The sequence below is a fragment of the Ipomoea nil genome, unplaced genomic scaffold (genome assembly GCF_001879475.1).
Source record: "Ipomoea nil cultivar Tokyo-kokei standard unplaced genomic scaffold, Asagao_1.1 scaffold1043, whole genome shotgun sequence".
In the NCBI taxonomy this organism is placed as follows: Eukaryota; Viridiplantae; Streptophyta; class Magnoliopsida; order Solanales; family Convolvulaceae; genus Ipomoea; species Ipomoea nil.
In genome coordinates, this window is record NW_017617471.1 from 11497394 (window position 1) to 11521386 (window position 23993).

General features: G+C 32.7%; 1 protein-coding gene across 1 annotated transcript; it reads right to left on the reverse strand.

Annotated features, from left to right (window-relative positions):
- Nucleotides 1-5022: 5022 nt before the first annotated feature.
- Nucleotides 5023-5682, reverse strand: LOC109181357 (nuclear transcription factor Y subunit B-4-like). The gene has a single exon (XM_019331107.1). It carries the CDS (start codon nt 5608-5610, stop codon nt 5257-5259), a length of 354 nt encoding a protein of 117 aa, XP_019186652.1. The 5' UTR covers nt 5611-5682; the 3' UTR covers nt 5023-5256.
- Nucleotides 5683-23993: the final 18311 nt, after the last annotated feature.

Sequence of the window (23993 nt, forward strand, 5' to 3'; positions counted from 1 at the left end):
ACCTAATTTTTTTTTTTTTTTTTTAGTTTTTGTTATTTTTAATTATTATAATAAAATAAAAGAATTATTATTTTAAAGTGATAACCTCCACATCAGCAAGTTAACAAGTAAACAGGTCATTTTTGGTCGAATTGCAACATTTTGCGCTGTTCAGTGGCCCAATTATATTTTTTTAAAGTTCAGTGGCCTAATTGCATTTTCTTGTGTAGTTCGATGGCCTATTTGACCCTTATTCCAATAAAGAATGGTAAGTGTATGTGAGCATTAATAATATATTTTTCAACAAAACCATGAGATCCCATATAGTACTTCACCACATGGTAACAACTTGTTCAGCTAATACAGATTGCAACTTTTTATTTTTTAATCAATTAATTTTACGTAATGGTAATGTTCCTAATAGTTCGTACATCTGTTTATCTCTTTAATATTGTGTATATACGTCACCTATGACATCATTCACTACACTTTCATTAAAAAAATTATAATTGTTGAGATTATTAATGTTCCAATAGTTTGTACAGTTGATGTGTTTCATATTTTGTATGAAAATTTTTTCTATTTAGACACGGATTTCAATCCGTAAGACGGTTTAGGCCATGAGAATTTGGTATTATGGTATATATGTGTTTGTAATATTATTTCTTACAAATTGTCTGTTACAGTTTTACTATAAATTGTTACATTTATGCTATAAAATATTATATATAAGGTTTAAAATATTAATTAATTATATATGTAATTTTGCAATAACACTTTAATTGTCTTGAGTAAACCCTAACTGTATGAGGCATCTTTAAGCTTGTACCATACTCATACTAATCTTCGTTAGCACCGGGTATGTTTGACTACCACTTTGCATCTTAATTGTACTAAATGTATATAGTTTAATTGTCTGACAGCTTATGTTTTTCATTATGTTCTATAATTGGAATAAATTTCCCTTTTTTCCGATGCATATTTCTTACCTTTTTCCTCCCATGTATCCCATCGGCCACCACACTAAGCACAAACTAGTAGGGTTTCGCAGCGGAGTGGACCCCACTCGCTTTATTTTGGGGAAATATATATATATATTATTTTAATTTGCTGAAACTAACCCTAACAGTACTTCTGCTTTATTTTATTTTTAATTTTTTTCTTAATATAGTGTGTGAATGAGATCATAGTATATATATATATATATATATATATATATATATATATATATATATATATATATATATATAGAGGGTCGCACTCAGGTGTGACAATCCCTTCCGGTGTGGTCATATGACGATTTTCATAATACACCAATAGTTAAGTAAGATATACATCATCAACGTCAGGAAATGAACAACAAAAAACGCACACAAATTAGGTACGCATCACCAACAACACACCATGCATTAGGTTTGAGTGAAAACACCATACAGTGTTCGAAAATATACCATTAGAGTTGGTGAGTTATATGGTGTATTTTTTGGTATTTTTGCGCATTTCATTATAACTTGTTCCCCTTACACTGTTGGTGCATGTTGTTAACATTGTTGGTGTATTCTGAAATTCCGCAACACGACCACACCTAACAACATGACCACATATGAGCATTATTCTCTCTCTCTTTCTCTCTCTCTCTCTCTCTCTCTCTCTCTCTATATATATATATATATATATATATATATATATATATATACCAACAAAAAGTTGGAATTTAATTTTAAAAAATTAATTCCAACCAAATTTTAGTACGAAACCAAAAATAATATATATATGTGAAATATATATATATAACGAAAAAGGGTTTTATAATTTTTAAATATAAACCCAGTCAAAAGAGATTTATAATCTTTCGAAAATAATCCCAACCAATTAACAAGAAAAAAGAAAGGAGAAGAAATTTGAGTCGTGTGTAAAACAAACTTTCTTTAAAATCGATTCGCTATCTCCCGATGGTGCTAAGAGTGTTGTAGCGTTAGTCTCTCAGGATAAAACGGATTATAATTTAATGTTTGAACATTCAAACAAATAAAACCGGTGAATTAGAACAATAGGAGAACACTTCGTTCTTCTAGCGGAAGTGTTACGTTGACAGAAATTTCTGAGCAAAGAGTTGAGAGTGGTGGGGAGAAAACAAAACAAAAATTTGAAGTTCTCAAAATAGTAGCCAAAACAGTCTGCCAACAACAAGGCATTTATAGGAGATCGATGGAGAATAAATAGCATTAAAAAATGGCATTAACAGTGGTTTAAACATAAATTAAAATGGATCCAGAAAATCATCTGAGTGGGGACGAAGTTTAAATGACGTTAGAAATGTCAATGACAAAATATCAAACAATCATAATAAGGTTAAAATAAAAAATACATTATAAATTAGTAAAATTACAATAGAAGTTTTTGATAGATTACATGATAGTTAGGGTCGGAGTCAAAAATATACTTGAGTGGGGTTAAAATGTAAAACATATTTATGACAAAATGTGAAACATAATCAATTAGATAAAATAATTTGAATAACAGTATATTCCTAAATACTTTTTATTTTAATTTCTTTTAGTTAGATCAAAGTTTTCCTAAATTAATTCGAATATAATGAAGTATAATATAAACTTGTATACTATATTAATTAAATGATTCATAAAAAGTAGACTAGAAAATATAAATTTGTATATTTATTTATTTATATTTATATTTATATTTATGCGCACTCATGTGAGAATTGTTGTCTAGGAGAGAAATAGGAACTAATTCGAGTCGTCCATATGAAAAGATCGATCAACAGATCATATATAATTTTAAAAAATGCAGTGGCATTTTTTTTAAATAACTCAAAGTTTGAAGTGCAAGTGCAACCATTTACACTTTATAGTGCAAGTAATTTATTTTTCACATTGGTGAAACTAATGATAATGTTAAGAACACTTAATATTGTTACTATGTGTACATTATATTGTTGCACTATATTAAGCTGTTACTTGCACTTTTTATACATTTCACTTGCACTGTTGTTGCCCCTCTATGAATCTTTTACTTGCAACGCATTTTGCTTGCACTTCAAAGTTTGAGTTATTTATAAAAATACCACTACATTTTTTAAAAATTTCATTTGATCCTTCCAAATGGATGAATGTGATTGGTTTCTAGCTCTCTCTTGCGCGTCAATTCTCATTTGATCTATTTCCCCTCTCTCTCAATCTCTGTCTCTCTATCTGTGTGTGTCGATATATATATATATATATATATATATATATATATATATATATATATATATAGGAAAGGGTTCAGGTGCGGGTATAGCTTCCCGTGCGGTTAGATCTGAGCTGTTGATCAAATTTAGATCAACGGCTCAAATTAATAAAAATTAAAAAAAAATGTGTGTCGGGAAGAAGATAGCGCCTACACAGCGTCTACACAAATGATAGCGTCTACACAAATGTTAGCGTCTACACAAATGAGTAGCGTCTACACAAATGATAGCGTCTGCATAACCTCACGCACATTAAGTACAAACCCCACACACATTAAGCACAGCCTCACGCACATTAAGCACAAACCCCACGCACTTTAAATATTAACTCATAGATTTTAAGTTTCAACAACTATTGACATTAAGCACAACCTCACGCACATTAAGTACAAACCCCACACACATTAAGCACAACCTCCAATCGTTATGCTGTGCATCCGTATGCACCATGCATGGTGCATACGGATGCCAAAATGACGTCGTTTTATTAAAAAACGCGTGTCTCCCCTTTAAAAAAAATTCAGGTTCGATTCCCAACAACAACATTATATTGTTCATTCATTCTGGAATTTTAGTTCATAGATTATGGAATTATAGTTCATTGATTATGGAATTATAGTTCATCGATTATGGAATTGTAGTTCATCGATTCTGAAATTTTAGTTTATAGATTATGGAATTTTAGTTCATTCATTCTGAAATTTTTAGTTCATAGATTAGATTATGGAATTATAGTTCATCGATTATGAATTTTAGTTCTTATGTTGTTGTTGGGAATCGAACCTGATTTTTTTTTTAAAGGGGAGACGCACGTTTTATTAAAACGACGTCGTTTTGGCGTCCATATGCACCATGCATGGTGCATACGGATGCACAGCATAATTTGCCCACAACCTCACGCACATTAAACACAAACCCCACGTACTTTAATATATTAACTCACAGATTTTAAGTTTCAACAACTATTGACATTAAGCACAACCTCACGCACATTAAGTACAAACCCACACACATTAAGCACAACCTCACGCACATTAAACACAAACCCCACGCACATTAATCACAGATCCGCTCACCTTAATTTTGACCTACATGCAAAAATTACAAAATTGTCACTGCGTTTTTTTTTTTTAAATTTTGACAATTCTGGACGTTGATTTAAGCGAGATGAATGGTCCAGATTAAACCGCACAACCACACCTGGGCACCCTAACCGCACCAGAACCTAATTCTATATATATATATATATATATATATATATATATATATATATATATATATATATATATATATGTATATATACATTTTACTTAAATATATACATTTTTATTTTATATATCATATACACTTTATATATATATATATATATATATATATAAAGTGTATATGATATATAAAATAAAAATGTATTTTAAAGTAAGAATAAAGGCCAAATAAACTTTAGAACTATTCAAAAAACTGAAATTAAAGTCTCAAACTTGAAAAACTACAATTAGATGGTTGAACTTGAAAAGAAATTGTAATTATCCTATATATATTTTGACATGTTATTGCTTGTAAAGACATTTATGCCAGCTTATTATGTTTTGCTGACTTTGATGCCTATTATTATTATTATTATTATTATTATTATTATTATTATTATTATTTAGCCCTTAATTATCCTTTCTAGATACAATAGAATACCAGTTGTCACTAGTAAATAACCAAGTCTAACACCCACTAGATCAAAGTTACTGGTTGAATGGGAGAAGAAAAGTTACTGGTTGAATGTAATTATAGTTAATGATTACTTAATAAAATCATCATTAAATTGCATTTGCAAGCACAGAATTTCAACATTATACAACATCTAAACTCCGAAGTGCAGAAATTAGAACAAGTATTAATGCATATTAATACTAAATCCACTCAAATGTTATTGGTTATCTTGTCAAAATAAAGAGAGAGAGAAAAAAAAAAAAAAAAAACCCTGGAATCCAGCAGTGCTAGCTACAGTAGTCTTACGCCGGCGGCGAACTGAGGTTTCAGTAGCGATCCGTTTCTTCGTCGTCTTCCCCGGCGGGTGGGCCTCTGGTTTGGCTTGCTCTCAGCATCTCATACTCTCTGAACTTGTGGAGGTACCTTGTCATGGCCTCCGCATAGTCATCCAACCCTAGAGAGCTGAGAGCCCAAACGATGTCGTCCCCGTTCACCGTCTTCCGGTTCTCCTTGTGGCACTTGTCGGAGGCTTCACAGGTGACGAAGCGAATGAACTCTGAAGCGCTCTCTTGAATTCTCTCTTTGGCCTCTTTAGAGATTTTGGCCTTTGCTGGTAAGATCTGCTTCATTATCCTCCCCACGTTAGCTATTGGCAGCAACTTTTCATGCTCATCGCCCATCTTAGTTCTTACCCTTCCCTACCCTGCAAACTATGTACAGATCATACTGTGTCGACACGTTGCACTCTCCCCTATTTATATAAATTAAATCTGTATGTATGTATGTATTTATGTATGTTTAGACCTTTGTACTTTGTATGCCAATACATCATATATATATATATATATATATATATATATATATATATATATAAGGGATGGATCATGTGTGAAACTTTTCCCTGGTGAAAAATGGGGTGAGATCTGAACCGTTGCTAATCTAGATCAACTATTCAAAATGAAGGAAAATTAAAAAAAAAAAAAATGTACTTGTTTGGCAACATGGATGGAAATGATCAGGTGTCTCGAACTCACTTCGAACTTATACATCTTAAGCTGGAAAATAATGCACTTAAGAGTTAAACTGATACACCTGAAATTAGAAAGTGACACACCTTAAGCTTTAAACATACATACCTTAAGCTATAAATTTACACACCTTAAGTTATAAACTTACGCATCTTAAGCTATAAACATACACACAAATTTGAACTTACACACCTTAAATATTAAATTTACGCACCATAAGTTGTGACCTTGCGCAAAATGACCATAATGCCACCGCGTTTTTTTAAAATTGTTCTTTATTCTGAGCTGTTGATTTTGACAAAATTAAAGGTCGTGATTAATCCGCACATTTCATATGGGAGAAGCTTCGCACCTGATCCATTGTATATATATATATATATATATATATATATATATATATATATATATATATATATATATATATATATATAGTGATCATATGAGAACCACTCCCCCCCCCCCCCCCCCTTCAAAAAAAAAACATGAGAATTAATCTGGTGCATTAGAAAAGATAGATAGAATTAAAAACGCCAGTGTGCATATGGAGCTGATAGGGATTATCCCCCACCGTACCCGTAGCGTATACCTGGTCGGTACCTGGTAGACCCGGACTCGAACATGACCGACTAGGCCGCGCTTTTGCCCAACCTAAATCCCCGACCGTGTGTCATTTTCACTGGTAAGGGGAGCCAGTACTCGTTACGCCGCCCCGACCATATTAGATCGGGACGAGCATCCGACCTGTGGTACTTTGAGAACGACTTGAACACAGTCCTCTCAGCCCAGTTCAGTAGCGGTGGGTCCGGTAAAGTCAGGAATCTCTAGACACATGGAGAGATCAGTCAGGCCCCCGACCTTGCCATGTGCATGAGTTCCACGTGTCACACATGCCAAGAGACCGACATGTGCCACTTGCAACTCCTATAAATACTGCATTGCATCAAATGCAAGGATGTGGGACTTTTCGCAATTTCTAGACCTTTAATTTAAGCCCGGGAACCTCTGATTCACTGTCACGTAACCCGAACTTAAGCACTTAAACCAACAAGCAAACTAGCACAAGATCCCAGTATGATCCGACCTCCGTACTTAACACTTTGTAGGAATCCCTGTATTTACTACATCAGGAGCGTTATGTTGTGTGCATGTTAAATATGTGTGTATATTAAGCATGTGTTGTGTGTGCATATCCTATGTTGCACTCAACACATGATTAATATGTACACATCATAAGACTCTATATGCATACATGCATTTTTATTTTCCCCAATTAATTTCATCCATAGATGTTTTAATGCACCAGATTAATTTTTATGTTCGTACGGAGGAGTGGTTATAATTGGAACATCACTATATATATATATATATATATATATATATATATATATATATATATAATCTAATAGATTAAAAAAAAATGCGGTGGCATTTTCATAAATAATTGAACATCGAAGTACAAGTAAAATCACTTACAAGTGCACCTACTTTTAGGGGTGTTCAATCGGTTAACCGAACCGAATTAACCGAAGTTTTTTTCCTTTAACCGTTAACCAAGTTTTCTCTACCGAATTCACCGAACCAAAAAAATTTTCGGTTAATCGGTCGGTTAACCGATTAACCGAACTTTTTAAAGCTAAAATTTAAAATTCTAAATATAACACCTAAAATAATAAATTCAATTAAAATAAAATATATATCATAATAAATTCATAACAAAATATAAAAAAACATGAATTATAAACTCCAAACATCCATAACTTCAAATTAATATTTATATTTATATTATTATTTTTATATATATTAAAAATTTCGGTTAACCGTTCGGTTAATTCGGTTAACCAACCTTTCGAACCGAATTAACCGTTAAATGAATTTTTAAAATTCCTTTAACCATTAACCGAACTGAAAAAATTCGATTCGAAAACGGTTAACCGAACTTTGTCGGTTTGGTCGGTTAACCGAAAATTATCCGAAGTTTGCACACCCCTACCTACTTTCACCTATAAGTGCATGTAATTTTGCCTTGTTAACATTCACTTCCGCAAACATTCATGCACCTGGGTGCACCTACTTATAACTATAGGTGCAACTATTTATAACTATAGGTGCAAATACTTATAACTATTCGTGCACCTACTTTCACCTATAAGTGCATATAATTTTGCCTTGTTAACATTCATTGATCTGAGTTCAGCGGGTAGTAATACCCCTGAAAGCCACCCGCAAACATTCATGCACCTAGGTGCAATTACTTATAACTATATTTGCAAGTACTTAGAACTATAGGTGCAACTACTTTTAACTATAGGTGCACTTAGTATTGATGCTTAGTGTAAATTTTTACTTGCACCTATAATACATTTTACATGCACTTGTAATACATTTTACTTGCACTTTGATGTTTAATTATTTACGAAAATGCCGCCGATTTTTTTTTTAAATCAGTGTTTTTCATCCATTAGATTTGGACACGTGAACGGACAGAATCCATTCCTATTTCGCGCCTGGGCGAAGCATTCGCACGTGAGTGCGATTATAAATAAATAAATAAATAAATATATATATATATATATATATATATATATATATATATATATATATATATATATATATATATATATAATGTGTGAATAGCCAAACAACTTGTGTTTAGATAGCATGTAGTTACTCTCCTATATGGGAGGTTATAAGATCGAATCTTAGTGGAGACAGTGTTTCAACAGGTTACAAAAGTAACTAATACTTAAAAAGATAATGTGTGAATGACAAATTAAATTTTTTATCTTTAAAAAGTGCAAAATATGTAGGGATGGCAATTTCAATCCGACCCAAGGATATCCACCCGAATCCACCCCGCATGGATCGGGTTTTTTTGGGTGATGGTGGGTGGTGGGTCGGGGGTGGATCTTAAAAAAGAAAACCCGCGGTGGGTCGGGTTGGATTCGGGTTCTATGTACAAGACCCGCCTAGAGCCCCACCCGACCCACCATGTGTGTGTGTATATATATAATAGTAAAATAAATACTAGTATGTAGTTATTTATAATAGTTTATATAACTCCGTGTATCTTTTTACTATTTTTTATATCAAAACTACTAAGTTTATTTTTAAAAATTAACAATTTAGTTATTATATTTAAATATTTCCATTATTTATGTTTTAGTATCACTAATGAATTTTATGAGTTAATACCCAAAATCGTCCTCGACTATAGTGGTTTTTCTCAATTTCGTCCTAAACGACTTTGGTGACCTAATATTGTCCCAGACTTTTGTGTTTCGCTCAATTTAGTCCTCCATTTGTTATTCCGTCAAATTGGTGTTAAATAAAGGGACAATTCAGTAATGTAATATTGATCTCTCCTTACTTTCAACTTGTGAAGTGCGAAATTCATCTTACTTGTATGAATTACACCCAGAATTACTCCCGGACCTGCAAATCAAATTTTATATTCACAGTTTAAGGAGTAATTCTGGGAGTAATTCGTAAAAAAAAAAGGATTTCGCAGTTCACATGTCTATGAGTAAAGAGATGTCAATATTAAAATTACGGAATTGTCTATTTATTTAACACCAAATGGACAGAATAACAAATGAGAGACTAAATTGAGCAAAAACACAAAAGTCTGAGACTAAATTGAGTGAAACACAAAAGTCTAGGACGATATTAGGTCACCAAAGTCGTTTAGGACGAAATTGAGAAAAACCACTATAGTCGAGGACGATTTTGGGTATTAACTCTGAATTTTATTTTTTTATTATGTGTAAATAATTTAAATATTATTTTTTGAAAAACATAATAAGATGATAAGTGGTGGGTACCCGTAGTGGGCACCCGCACCCGGTGGGGGTGGGGGTGGGTTCTGAAAAAGTCCACCCGATGCGGGTTGGAGGTGGGGGTGGGTGGAGAAAATATAAGGTGGGTCGGGTGATGGATGTAGCCCTCCCCGACCCACACCCGACCCATTGCCATCCCTAAAAATATGTATTATATGAAGATTGTCTTTTGCACACGTACGCTAATCGCACAAATCGAGGGCCAAAATGAGTTTCACAAGCTTGACTTATGTATATGCATATCGTCAATCGTTATACCATGCACCGCGGCGCACATAGCACTGTGCGTTCCGCGCCTCCCAAAACAACGTTGTTTTGGTATGTTAGGTAAGGAGTTAACGCGATTATGTGTATTTGTTTATACAATTATGTATATTTTTTATACAATCATGTATATCTTTTTTATACAATTATGTACATCCGAAACAGGAAATTTATATATATTATGTTAAGAGTTGATGTTTATTATGTTAAAAGTTTATGTATATTATGTATTATGTTAGATTATATGTATTATCTTTAAAAAAAAAAGTATATGTATTTTGTTATACAATTATGTACATTCATGTATACAATTATGTGTATTCTAATATAACATTATGTACATTTTTAAACATGAGATGTTTTTTTAAAGGAAAATTAACTACCAAACACTGGGTACGCGAAATTTCAAAAAAAAAAAAAAAAATTAAAACGACGTCATTTTTCATCTGGGCGCACAATGCAAAGCGCGCCGTGGTGTAGGATATAAATAGATGCATCGAATGTTTGTTTGAAATTAGTAGTCCAAACTAACTAAAGTTTTGTCAAATAAATACGGTCTCTTCTAAATTAGTTTTGTCAATGACCTTATAGTTTAGTGACACGAAGTTGCTCTTCCATATGAGTCTCAGTAGAGGCGATATTGACTCCTTGTACTCTAGTAGTGAACTCTTCTAATTTTGTGAAATTAATTTTCTGATCATATTTGGAGAAAGTTTTAATTTTAGTCCATTGACTATTTGAGTTGTGTTAATTGCAACTCTTGACGTTCAAAAATGTTAATTTAGTACCTTGACTATGTAATTTCTATCAATTTTGGTCACACCGGCCAAATTACCGGCAAAATGTGACCGGAAAATCTTAAGTCAAACTTTGAACTGAATTGAAAGGGGTAAAATCGTCTTTTCTTGTTCATTCCAATTTGGGGAAAACGATTTGTTGACCAAAATAATCACCCGTCAATCTCCGGCCACCTAACACAAGCAGCCGTCGACGGTGTTGATTCGGCGTTGAGCCTAATTAGGACGGGAAATCAGTTCCCGTTCTTATCCATGCGGCAAATCGAAGAAGACGACGCAATGGCTAGGGCTTATCTGGCTGTAATCTCTTCTTCTTCTTCTTCACAAGCTCGCGACAGCTTTGCTGCAAATTTCCAGAACCCCAGTGCTTTCAAAAGCTATAGAAGAAGATCCTCGTCGTTGTCGTTTGAAAATTTATCCCGGAATAATGTCCCAGCAGCACTGTCGCCGCCGCCGCCATTATCAGAAGACTACAAGGCAACATGTTCAGAAAATGCGTCGCTTTTTTCAGAAACTTAGACTTGCTAAGCAGGCGGGGGTTAATCTATGGCACCGGCACCGGCGGCACCTCCGCCGCCCCTCCTTCTACCACACAAGTCCATCATGTCATTTTCGAGAGAAGAATGCGAGAAAAGCTCAACGAAAGCTTTCAACAGCTCAGATCTCTCCTTCCTCCAGGAGTAAGGTACAATTACATACATATACACCCTGTGGTAATCCTCCCATGAGAACCGTTGGCGACTGCTTGTGTCAGGTGGCCGGAGATTGACGGGTGATTATCTTGGTCAACAAATCGTTTTCCCCAAATTGGAATGAACAAGAAAAGACGATTTTACCCTTTTCAATTCAGTTCAAAGGTTAAACTTAAGATTTTCCAGTCACATTTGGCTAGTAATTTAGCCGGCGTGACCAAAATTGATAGAAATTGCATAGTCAATGTACTAAATTAACATTTTTGAAAGTCAAGTGTTGCAATTAACACAGCTCCAATACTCAGTGGACCAAAATTGAAATTTTCGCATATTTGTGTTATGATATCAAAACTCTTCTGAACAATATCTCTCTTCTAGTTGATAATGTATTCGATCTAGAAATATGTGAATCAATTTATGTTAGCTTTAAGAACTAAGGAGTTAATGTTGATTAGCTCCAATAATTGATATGAGAATTTATATATGTATGAATTATTAACTTCAAATTTTATTTCTAGATTAAATACCAAATAAGGGGTTATGATATGATTTAAAATATCATATTAATGCCATGTCGAATGCCAAATATTTTCATAGCTCACCTATATATACGAGGCATAGATGAATAGAGAAAAAAAATTGCACCCTTTTATTTATTTATTTTTTATTTCTCCAAAAAAAAAAACAAAAAAAACTACCATGCTCTCTATGAAAAAATACCCAAAAAAATGTTTAATTCCTACAAGTATTCTCCTTGTGTTCAAGTTCATTGGACAATTAATTTGAGTGCTTAAATATAACGTTGTAAACTATTGTTGGCCTGGTGGCAAGTAAAAGTCTTTGGAAAGAAGGGGGTGAATAGACTTTTAAAAAACTTTTAGATTTTTGAAAACGTAGATAAATTGTCCGCGACAGAAGTCTTGAACTTACAAACAATTTGCTAAAAGGTTTTTTGCTTGTTTTTGTTTAAACGTGTAAGTGCTTGTGTGTGTGAATACGGATTACTATTGACAATAAAATTAATCTAAAGATAAAGAGAGGGAAATTGAGACATTTATAGAATTATAGTGATTCGAGAAATCTCCTACTCCACTCTTCTCCTATACTCCAACAAGACATTCACTATGTATTGTTATGAATACAAGCAAAGAGCCTTTCACAAGGATCAATAACAAAATCTCCTTGCTACTTGCTTTAACTCTGATGATTGTCGTTCATTGTATCACCAAGCAACTGCCCTTTGTTATCTGATTGTATGACTACAATGCAAGGATCTCCAAACAAGTCCCCTTGAGGGTTGAGTCCCCAACAATTCATGAATGAATGAGGTAGAAGTTTGGTGCTAGATACTTTAATTTGAATCTGAATTATCCAAGTTGGAGATTAGGACTTTGAATATATCTAGAATGCCAATGATTCTCTCCTTTAGGTAGAATAGCATATCCTCTTTATTATTTCTACCTCGGCCTCTTGTTCCTATTGTCAAGAACCTCTTTAATTCCCTTACGTTTTCTATCATAGTCATCTAGTGGGTTTTAAGGTAGGAGCTTTTGGACATACTTGCATACCTACAAGAAGCGCAAGTAGTCAAATTTGAAAATCTTTCAAATCAAGCAACGACACTCAAACTCTACAAGTATAAATGAGCTAGCAACCCTAAAGTTTAGAAGATAACTTTTGAGAACTTGGCTGAAATATAAGAATACTTAGAGAGAGAAATCATGTTTTCAAGAACACTTCAAAAATTGTAAGCTTCATTGAACAATCTAAATTCAAGTGTCCAAACTTCATCTAGCCTTAAACAACAACCAAACCTTTAAGTTTGGTGAAAATAGAGCTCAGAACTCAGAGGCCAAGATAGTGAAGATCAAGACAACTTTGTAAAAGATCCTTGTTTGAAGGATTGTCAAATTAGGAGTAAGTAGTAAAGAAACTTCGCAATCAAGCTTTCTGAAAGACTTAACACTTGTAATTTTTGTATATATAAAAGTTACATTGTGAACACCTCCTTAGTGTGGATGAGAAGAGTGAAGTATGAGGATTACACCTGCACCCATGAAATCACTATAAAAATTTCTCTCTCTGTATATTTACTTATCTATCTCTCAATCCATATTTCACAAACATACACACAGTGAATTTAAACGTAAAATTTACAAATTTATTTTCTTAAAATATATAAATAAAGGTTTTTGTTGTGTACTAAGTGTATAAATTTTAAAATCTAAAAAATTTCTTAGTCTTAACCCCTCTAAATTAAACTTTAACTTGCCGGACTAACTATGAGAAATTGAGAATTGAAACTTTCTTGATCAAGTGCCTAGATTATTAATTAGGTATATATAGGTCATAATTGACATTTGAAAGCGACATACAACAAAAGAAATTCTAGGTAGGTTTTAGTCAAAATCATGACCCAAAAAATAGAGATTTCTACTTAAATAGATATATAATTGTGGAGACTCTAATCCGATCCGATCCACTAAGTTGGGAATTTACAATAGTTTAGAGAAAATAATAAGGGCAAGCATTTTGACATATTAGAACTAGAAAATTTGAGTAAATGAGCTCTATCTAGCTTTTTGACTGAACGGAGGCACGTACTCTTATTAAAAGTTTATAAACACACAACACGTGAACATATTGTTTTTACGAGTTATCCATTTTAATTCTAAATTTCAAAGGAGTGTTTAATTTCAATTTAAAATTTAAATTGATAATTAAATTATATATACATATATATATATATATATATATATATATATATATATATATATATATATATATATATATATTTGGTTGTCTGATTTTGTTGATTAAGTAATTGTTTAAACTAGATAATTTTGTTACCAATGATGCAAAATAATAATAATAATAATAATAATAATAATAATAATGTAATTATTATTATTATTATTATTATTATTATTATTATTTATCAATTCATGAAATTATAGTTGTATTATTATATATACTCGAAAAAAAAAACAATTTTAAACTTTTGCATCACTGGTCCCCCATTACCCAATATATCTGGCCCATTCTTTTATAATAAGTACCATAGGTTTAACTTTTAATGCAACTAATGAGTACTAAACTACTAATTAAATTAAAGTTTGGCTTATAATATTGCAACTACAGTTAGAAATGAATGGACAAAACTTTGCCACGCTCACTTGCTATTCAAATGGATCCAATTCAGTAACCAAGAAGACAAGAGGCAAGAAAGCAGGGTTTACTAAGAAACCCTAGTGTAAGTTAATTACCTCATTTACTTAGGTTTTTATTCTTTCCGGCCTTACACAAATAACAAAAGAAAAATATGAAGAGACAAAAATGTCTTTATTAAAAATAAAAAAAAGTCATAAGAAGGACTAAAAGTGTCCAAAAAATGATAGTCTGGGATTAAAATGGCAAAAATGATAGTCTGGGACTAAATTTGAAATTGTCACCAAAGACAAGGGACCTCTGGTGGAATTAACTCTTATTTGATATTAGGTGTTTAGGCCCACTTTTGGTGAGGATATTTGTTATCGAGCAAATTATACCATAGACCAGGGTCCACCTTGCATTGTGGATCCTTGTCCAAAAATGCATTTAAATTATGATATAATGTGGCTATAATTAATAGATTATGTGCATGTAAATAAATTGAAAGTACATTATATATTAACTACAGACACATACTATGTTAATGACATACACATAATATGCAGTTACATATTATGTGCTTGTAGTTAACGTATTACGTGTATTCAATTTATTTACAGACACATAATTTATTAATTGAAGACACATAATATGTTAACTGCAAATACATAATTTTTAGACTAGAGCCTACAATGTAAGGTAGAATTTGGTGCATGGTATAACAATTGTTGCTGTTATGGCAATACTTGGTTTGAAATTAAAGTAATTATTAATGTTGAAGATAACTATTTTAACACATGTACAAGGTTAGCCATTTTAACCAAAGTTAGAAGGAAAAGAAATCTTGGTAGTAGCAAATGAACATGATTATTTTATATGATACACAAATAGATAGATTCTATATACTTAGTTATATTACAAATATAGCAACCTTCGTACATTAGTCCAGTACCAAAAGATCTAAGGTCAAGATTTTACAGGACGTTTGGTTGGAAGGGGGGAATTATGTGGGAAAGGAATTGTAATTCCATGGGAGTTGAATTACTGGGAATAAAGTGGAAATTTAAATTCCAGTGTTTGGTTGACAGGAATAGAATTACTGGGAATTTCAATTCAAATGTTTGGTATACATGGGAATTGAAAGGGAATAAGTAGTATAAAGTCAAAAATGTCCATTGTTGTTGTTAGACATTAATTTGAGGTTAAAAAAGGAAGGGGTAATTTTGACTCATCACTATCTTTTTTTCCCAAGAATTAAAATACCAGGGGGGGACATGGGATTTTAATTCCATGAAAATGGAAAATTGCAATTCCATGGAATTGCAATTTCCTCCAACCAAACTACGGAATTTAATGGTCTTTGGAATTAGGTAGGAATTAAATGAGAAGGGAATTTAAAATCCCTCCAACCAAACGCCCTGTTAAAGTTTGAGTTTGTCCCATTAAAGTTAAATTTTATTGGATTAATTTTAGTTTTTATTTAGTAAAAATATTCGGTCCTTTTATTATATTCTAATTAAGTGCAGTGCTTCATTGTTATTGCAAATAAAAAAAAATGTAAATAAAATGAGGAATGGTAGTTCCTAGATCAATTAAGAGAATACTGAATAGCTAAAATGACAGTCTGTCATTTGAGTTATAAGCAATAAGGAAGAAAATAATATTAAAAATACGATTTTATCTTTTTTATATTAGTAATTTTTAAGTTTCGGTGAAAAAGAACATTTTTTATTAGAAGAATGACAAATATGTCATCTTGGTGACTAATTATGGATTCTATTACATCTCTATATTTTTTTGAAAACATTACATCTCTATATTAATTATATATGGATAAAAATTACACTTATCTTATAACTAAATGATTAAAAAGTGTAATTTTTTCATATTTTAAAATAAGAGAAAGTACAATTATATTGAGTATTTTTAAAGCCATAATATAAAGAGCTTCTCGATCATATCCACACATCAAGAGCTCAAATAATTTAGCAACTTTATAGGGCTTGACACCTGCCTGTTGGTGATATAAAAATGATTTTTTCTTTTCATTTTCTTTAAAATTCAAAAAAGAACCCTAAACATCTATGCTTGGAAAGCTTTTAAGAATCTCAATTGGCCTAACTAAAAAAAGACTAGATTCTCTAGATTCCTTCCCTATACTACACAAGTTGGAAACTTGGAATCAGATGATTATTAAAGTCAATAATTTTAAATTATTGTTAATTAGTTGTTGTTGCATGGAAGGGAGATGCTCTTTCCAACCATCTTGGCAGATATAAAATTATTATTCGATCTGGCTAATGGTAATGGAATTAGATGTAAGGTTATATACTGTATTATATTAATGCAATCCTTTAATTTAATATAAAATAAGATTGAATTTCTCAATATATGTATCATGAAATATATTATGCGCATTTGGTAAGATTACATTAGGCTTGACATCTCCATTAGAGATTTTATATATGCTCTATCTTTGGCTTAGCGTTATTCAATATTTACTTTACATGTATAAAAATATACTCTTAAGTAAAAACTGTATTTAATGTGACATATTCTATACACAAGGATAGAGGGAAAGGGGGAGGGGGGAAATGGGGATAGCTCTCCTCCCTTACTCTCTCTCTCCTTGTGATAAGTGTGGGCACATGTTATTTAGTAGATTTAAAGGTTGAAAAAAGGGGGAAAAAAAATAAAGGATGGGTTCAATTTCATAAGTATACAAATTCTGTTTTGTATATTTATTAAATTGACCATGCCCAATTTTTAGTTTTATTTTTAAATCATTGATCATCTTAGATAGACAACTAAAATTAATCCACACTTCTCACGAGAGTGAGAAGTCTAGTTTTATGAGAACATGTCTTTAGAAGAAAACTAAAAATTGATCTTAGTCATACATCTACAAAAATCAGACAGAGCAGATCAGATTTTTTTAAAAAAATACGGTAGCGTTTTTGTAATGATTACCAACTTTACTATGCAAACTTGAACACTAAAATCTGCACTTCTAAGAATTTTTCAGATTTGCACATTTAGTATTCACATATTGCACATTTAATATTAACATTTTGCACATTTAGTATTAAAAGATTTCACTTGCAAAAATGCGAAAGTGCATTGCACTTAGGGTTTCAATTTTAGAGTTTATGACTGAGTTTTTGGTTTAGTGGTTCACTTTTTACTCCTTAGGATCTAGCATTTATGGTTTAGATTTAAAATTTACTATTTTCATTGATTTTTTAAAATTTATCTAGGTTTGCATATTTAGTTGTTACATATTGCATATTTAAGTGTTCAAGTTTGCAAAATGAAGTTGACGATAATTATGAAAATGCCACCGTATTTTTAAAAAAATATGATATGATCCATCTAATTTTTATAGATGTAAATTAATTCTTAGTTTTTTCTTAGGGGGGTGTGTTCTCATGGGATCATGAGCGAGAAATCCTCCCACATAAAAACTATGGACAAATCTGAACTCTACATTTAGAGGATGTGTGCGGCGATGATTTTATAATTTCAGTAATTTTCATAAGGTAATTTGTGTTATTTACACTTGTTTTAAAAATGTATAGTATTTTATATGACTATTATGCATGATTTTAGGGAAGGAATTTATGGTAGGTTTTGATTTCCTTATTCATGTACTCCCATTCTTCGTGTGGAGTTCTTTCTCTATCCTACATTGGATTTTTCTTCTTCTAGTTTCTTTTATTCAATTATGGATTATGGACTCAAGTTCATCTTTGCGTTTTTTAATTGTCTATCGTTTGAGTATAATATTGTATATATTTGTGAATGACCTATGTGTAGTTTTCGCGGGTAATGTACTAGTGTGCACTATGGCCTCCCTAGGTGTGCATTTACACTATCATTCCTCGTTGCTGGATTTTCGTCATATCTGTGCACCTCGTCATGACCTAGTGCGCACTTTGTGTTCATGTGATGTGTGTGTGCACTATAGCACATATGTGTGTGCATTATCTTGTATTGGTGTATGATGTTTTTGTGTGCATTTCAATATGAGCGTGTGCACATTGCAATTTTAGAGTGTGTACAATGTAATGTATGAGTGTAGTGGGTGCAAACGATTATGGTGATAATCTACGGTGCGCACGATGTTGTGCATCGGAAATGTTATGTGAATATATCGGTGGATGGAAAGTAGGGTAGGGAATGAAGATTCCCTGATGCTGATCTCAATGATGGCAAATTTGGAAGCGTTGAGGTGTTTATGCGAGTTGAAGGATAAACTAGAGCTTGTCACTTACAAGATTCAAAGAGTGCAATTATCATTGTGTAAAGAACTCGAGAGTAAAGAGTGCAAGAGAGCAAAACAAGTAAACAAATAAATCAAGTTGGAGAGAACAAGGTATGGGTTGATCTTCCATTGCAATGTGCTTCTAGTGTCTAAGGTAAGACTTGTGTAGTTGTGATTATTGGATTCCAAGTGAGGTTTCTACCAATGTCATAGCCATTTTAGGTCCTTATAGCCTATCATAGGGCAATGAAGCACCTGAGCGTCAACATTACACCTATGAGTTATTTCATTGAACACCTTGTCTACACCTCATTTCTAACTATGTCCTCTCAGATCTAAGGTGGGAAATACAAGTGGAATTGAAGCTTTATCAAATTAGCAATCTCTTGTCAAGAATGATGATCCTAGATTATCTAAGGAATTGGGCCATAACCCCAAAGATACAAATCAATCTTTCCACTTCCAACATGAAATCAAGCAATATTCATAAACACGATTTCATTTCATCAATTAATAATCACACTAGCACATTGCAATGAAATCACAATCCAATCCTTAGAGATTTAGCCACTCATGATTCTAGATTGAAAACACAATGAATTGAAGTAAAGCATTGAGATGAAGATGAAATTGAAAGATATAAGATGAAGAAATTACCAAACTTCAATCCAAATGTAGAATCCAATCAACAAGTGAAGAGAAATTGCTCCAAGATCAAGTAGTGTTGTCAATACTTTTAAACCTAGAACACATTCTGTCCCTAGAAATTGAGAGTGTTTTGAGATGACTAAAAATATCTCAAAGATGAAAAATATCTAAAATGATCAAAGTCTCCAAAAGTCATCCTCTTTCAACTGAATTATTCTCATTTTAAAGTGGATTTTCCCGGGCTTTCAAACTCTTGTGTGTCCCCTGCTACGCCCGCCTCACGATCGTGGGTAGGGTCACTTATCGCGCCCAAGTGCCTAACCACGATCCTGATCGGGGACGTGGTCGGGGCTGGATTTTTACCACCACCCCCGTCACGCTCGTGGTGGGTGATAAGTTGTTTCCTCCGCTACACTCTTCCAAGATTGCTCCAATTCAAGTCCATATGCCACTCCTTTTTTCCAAAAATCCTTCAAAACACTAAAGTACACACATCATAGGGCCTTGCAACACAATAACAACACTTTATAGCATTTTCCTCATAAATCAAGCACAAAGAATTCCAATTCCGCATAGAACAATCCCAAATTGACCCTTATAAAGAAGCATTTTTGACACATATCAAAAGTTTCCACACTTTAACCTTGATTGTCCTCAAATAAGTCAATAATCAAATCAAGACCATAAGTGCCAAAAGATAACTCAAAGATCCTCAACAATCAAATGGTCAATCAAGCAAGTAGTGCACAATAATCAAATGGACGGCATCCCTCATATTATCAAACAAACGTGGCAAACCATATGCGACACCTTTCAATTCAAGGAATATTTAAGGAAACAAAAACCCTTTCAATTGGTCAAAAGTAAGCTCAAAAGGGACACTCCTCTCAACACATTGATCAAGCATGCAATTCCAAAGTTTTGGTTCACCTCTTATTTTTCAAAGGCCTTCAAGCCGATACCACTAGTGGGAACGATGTGCACAAGACAACCAAACAATCACAAACGGCCCCAAAGACCCAACATGTAAAGTAAAGTGTGTTATGAAATATGACTACGAAAATAATATTTCTAGGAAAAATAACAAGCACAAGAACAAAAGGAATTTCTGGGTAAGTGGTTAGTACGAGTCGAGCGAAACACTTTTTCATTAAAACCTTATTTGTCGTCTCCCAAAGGTGCTAGGAGCGTTACGGCTTAAGCTTCCCAGGATAAAACGTACTACTATACGATTCCAAGTTTGAGCACTCAAACAATGGAACCCGACGAACTAGAGCGTGGGATGAACACTGGATGATAAGAAAGGAGAAGAAGCAAAGTTTCAATAAAGAAAATATAATTTTCGTGTTGTGTAAAATCTGCTTCTCAACAACAACTTATATAGAAGTTGAAGAATTCAATAGCATTCAACATGGCATGAAAAACTGATATAAAACCCCACCCTAACATATGAATTAATCCTCCAAACGGTACAGGCAACCTATCCAAAAGATGAAGATGCCTACCATTTCGGAAGAGAAGACGACTTCGGAAGCGGAAGTTGCTTTCATTCCGGAAGAAGACTTCGGACAATAACTCTTCAGTAGCCCGGAAAATTGGCATAACTTAGCCCGCAAGGCCAGCCACTTTTTCGGACGACATTTGTCCCCGCGTACACGAGTCAAGCCTTTTCTGGCTCACTTTTGGATTTGATTTGCCCCTCCCCCCCCCCCCATGCAAAACATCAATCAAACATAATTCTAAAGTCAAGATTTACCAATTAAGCACAAAGTGCATCCTTTCCACACTTTAGTACGAACATCGTCCTCGATGTTCATCATGAATACGGGTGAAATGGATGATGGGTCATGAATATGTATGTCCCTTTTCACACTTTAGAAGTGGGCATGGGACTTGGGGTGTTCACCTTTGTGAATATTGATGTAATGAAGGAATGAAAGCAACATGAATGTGTGTGTGCAGGAGCTCATATTTCCACACTTTAGAATAAAAAATGGGAGCTAGTGAAATATGAGGGATAGAGATGATGAACTCCTTTGGTGTGCATATCCCCCCAATCAATGCAAGCATCAACAACTTTGCCCCAACCAATGCTAACAAGCTTTCAAAAATCCACAATCAATCAAGTTAGTGTAGCATATGTTCAACAAAATGAAAAAAAATGCAAAGAAGTAAAATCAATTAACCCCTATATGTACAATTTTTTTTTTTTTTTTAGAAATCTTTGAGGTGCCTCCCAAGAGCTCCGCGTTTAACATCTTTATCCCGACTCAAATGCAAATGAGAAAAAGAAACAAAATGTAACCAAACTTTAAATGGAAAGCATTTAAAACAAAAAGTACCAAATGTAAGAAAACGGAAATTAAAGCAAGAAATAAAAATAAAATGAAAAGATAGAGACGGTACATCACGCACGAAGCACCTAAAGTTTAAAGTGGGACAAGTAACCAACAATTCAAAGAACTCAATAACAAAACCAAAGTGTCAAGTAATTCTCCAAGTCAAACTTCTACTACTCAATTTTAAGCATTAAGCATATTCTAATCAATTTTAAATCAATTAATAATTTGATAAATCTTCCGTAATCATATCATATTGTAAAGCCCGTGTCTGCATCAGATGGCAAATTATTGTGTGCACTATGGTCCACATAGTTGTATAGACCATGAATGCAATATACATTTTTAATGTACTAAAAGTACATTATTTGATAATATATATAAAAAAATTATGTACTTTCAAATAATGTACTTTATGTATGCAAATAATGTACTTTTAGTATATTAAAAATATACTTTTTATTTATGATTCACACAAATGTGTGGACCATAATCCATGGAATAATGATTGGCATCAAATGACCCGCATGGGCAATTCAACTGGTCATAGATGTAAAAAGTTGGAAGAATGACCAGGGATCGAGTCTCACCAGCGACAGTGTGGGAGCTACCTCTCAAAGTGAGGGGGGCTCCTTGTGCGCAATAAGCAAAAGTCTAATTTATGTGGTTCATGTTTAATTGAATTACCATGATTTACATCCTCCTAAATACTCTGTCGGATCGGAGTGTGGAGTGCCCTTAGGGTGGAATTCAGCTTTTTGGAAGAATGATTGGCATCAAATGCAATCTTCAGAAAAGAGGGCCTAATTATTCATGAACTACAATGGCCTAGGCCTTAGCTCATTTTTAATTATACTGAGCTCTCTTTGTATTGATGAGCCCATTGGGCTTAAGTCTGTATCTAATTCCTCTACAAATATACTCCGTACATATCAAGAAAGATCCATATACAAACACCTCCAACTGAATGGCCTATTCCTGAATCAATCATTATTCTATAGATCATGGTCCACACAAAGTTGTATGGATCATATTTTGTATATTATAAAATAATGTACATTCAGTACAAAAATAATATACATTCAGTACAAAAGTAATGTACATTGTATTTAGGGGATGTACATTATTTGTGTACTGAGTGCATATTACATTATATAATGTCATTCAATACAAAAATAATGTACATTTAGTATATTAAAAATATATTTTTTTTATGGTCCATACACTACTGTATGGACCATGGTCCACACAATAATTTGCCTTCTTGAATCCTCAATCAATAGTTATATCATATATTATGATCCACTTTGTAAGATAGGTCTTGACCCAAAAATGACTATGTTTCATTACTTTCACAAACAATGGCTTTAGTAGTTTTTTTTTTCTTTTTTTTTTTTTTTTTTTTTTTTTTTTTGGCGCAATTAAAAACAACATTTGTGCTACATGTATATAATTTGTTAATTGTAAATAAATAATATGTTAACTATAGATTTATAAAATCAATACCATATGTGCATAATAAAAAGTTGTTAATTTTCAACTAATATCTCTTAAAACTATATCATAATCATGATAAACACTCAATTTATGAACATCTAACATTAAGTTTGTTTACCTACATTTCACATATTATAAACATATAACAAGGTTAGAATTACGATATTATGGTACATTAACATATTATATACTTACAGATATAATTTTATATATTTACAATTAACAAATTATATGCATACTACAAAGGTGAATATCGACCAAATAAAAAAAAAACACTAATTTAAATAAGATGACATCATTTTGGACCAAGACCCACAATACAAGGTGAACTCTGGTCCACAATAAATTTGTATTCCTCAATAGGGATAGTAATGGTTTGAAGTGTGTCAAGAATGACTACATGACTATATCTCGAACCTACTCTTATAGGGTGTTTGGTTGGATGTAATTGTAATTTTTTTCCTATCTTATTCAATGGTAATTGAATTATATTTTCTTCGCCAAATCACCGACTTCACCGAATGTGGGTACGCGATGTGTGAAAATTT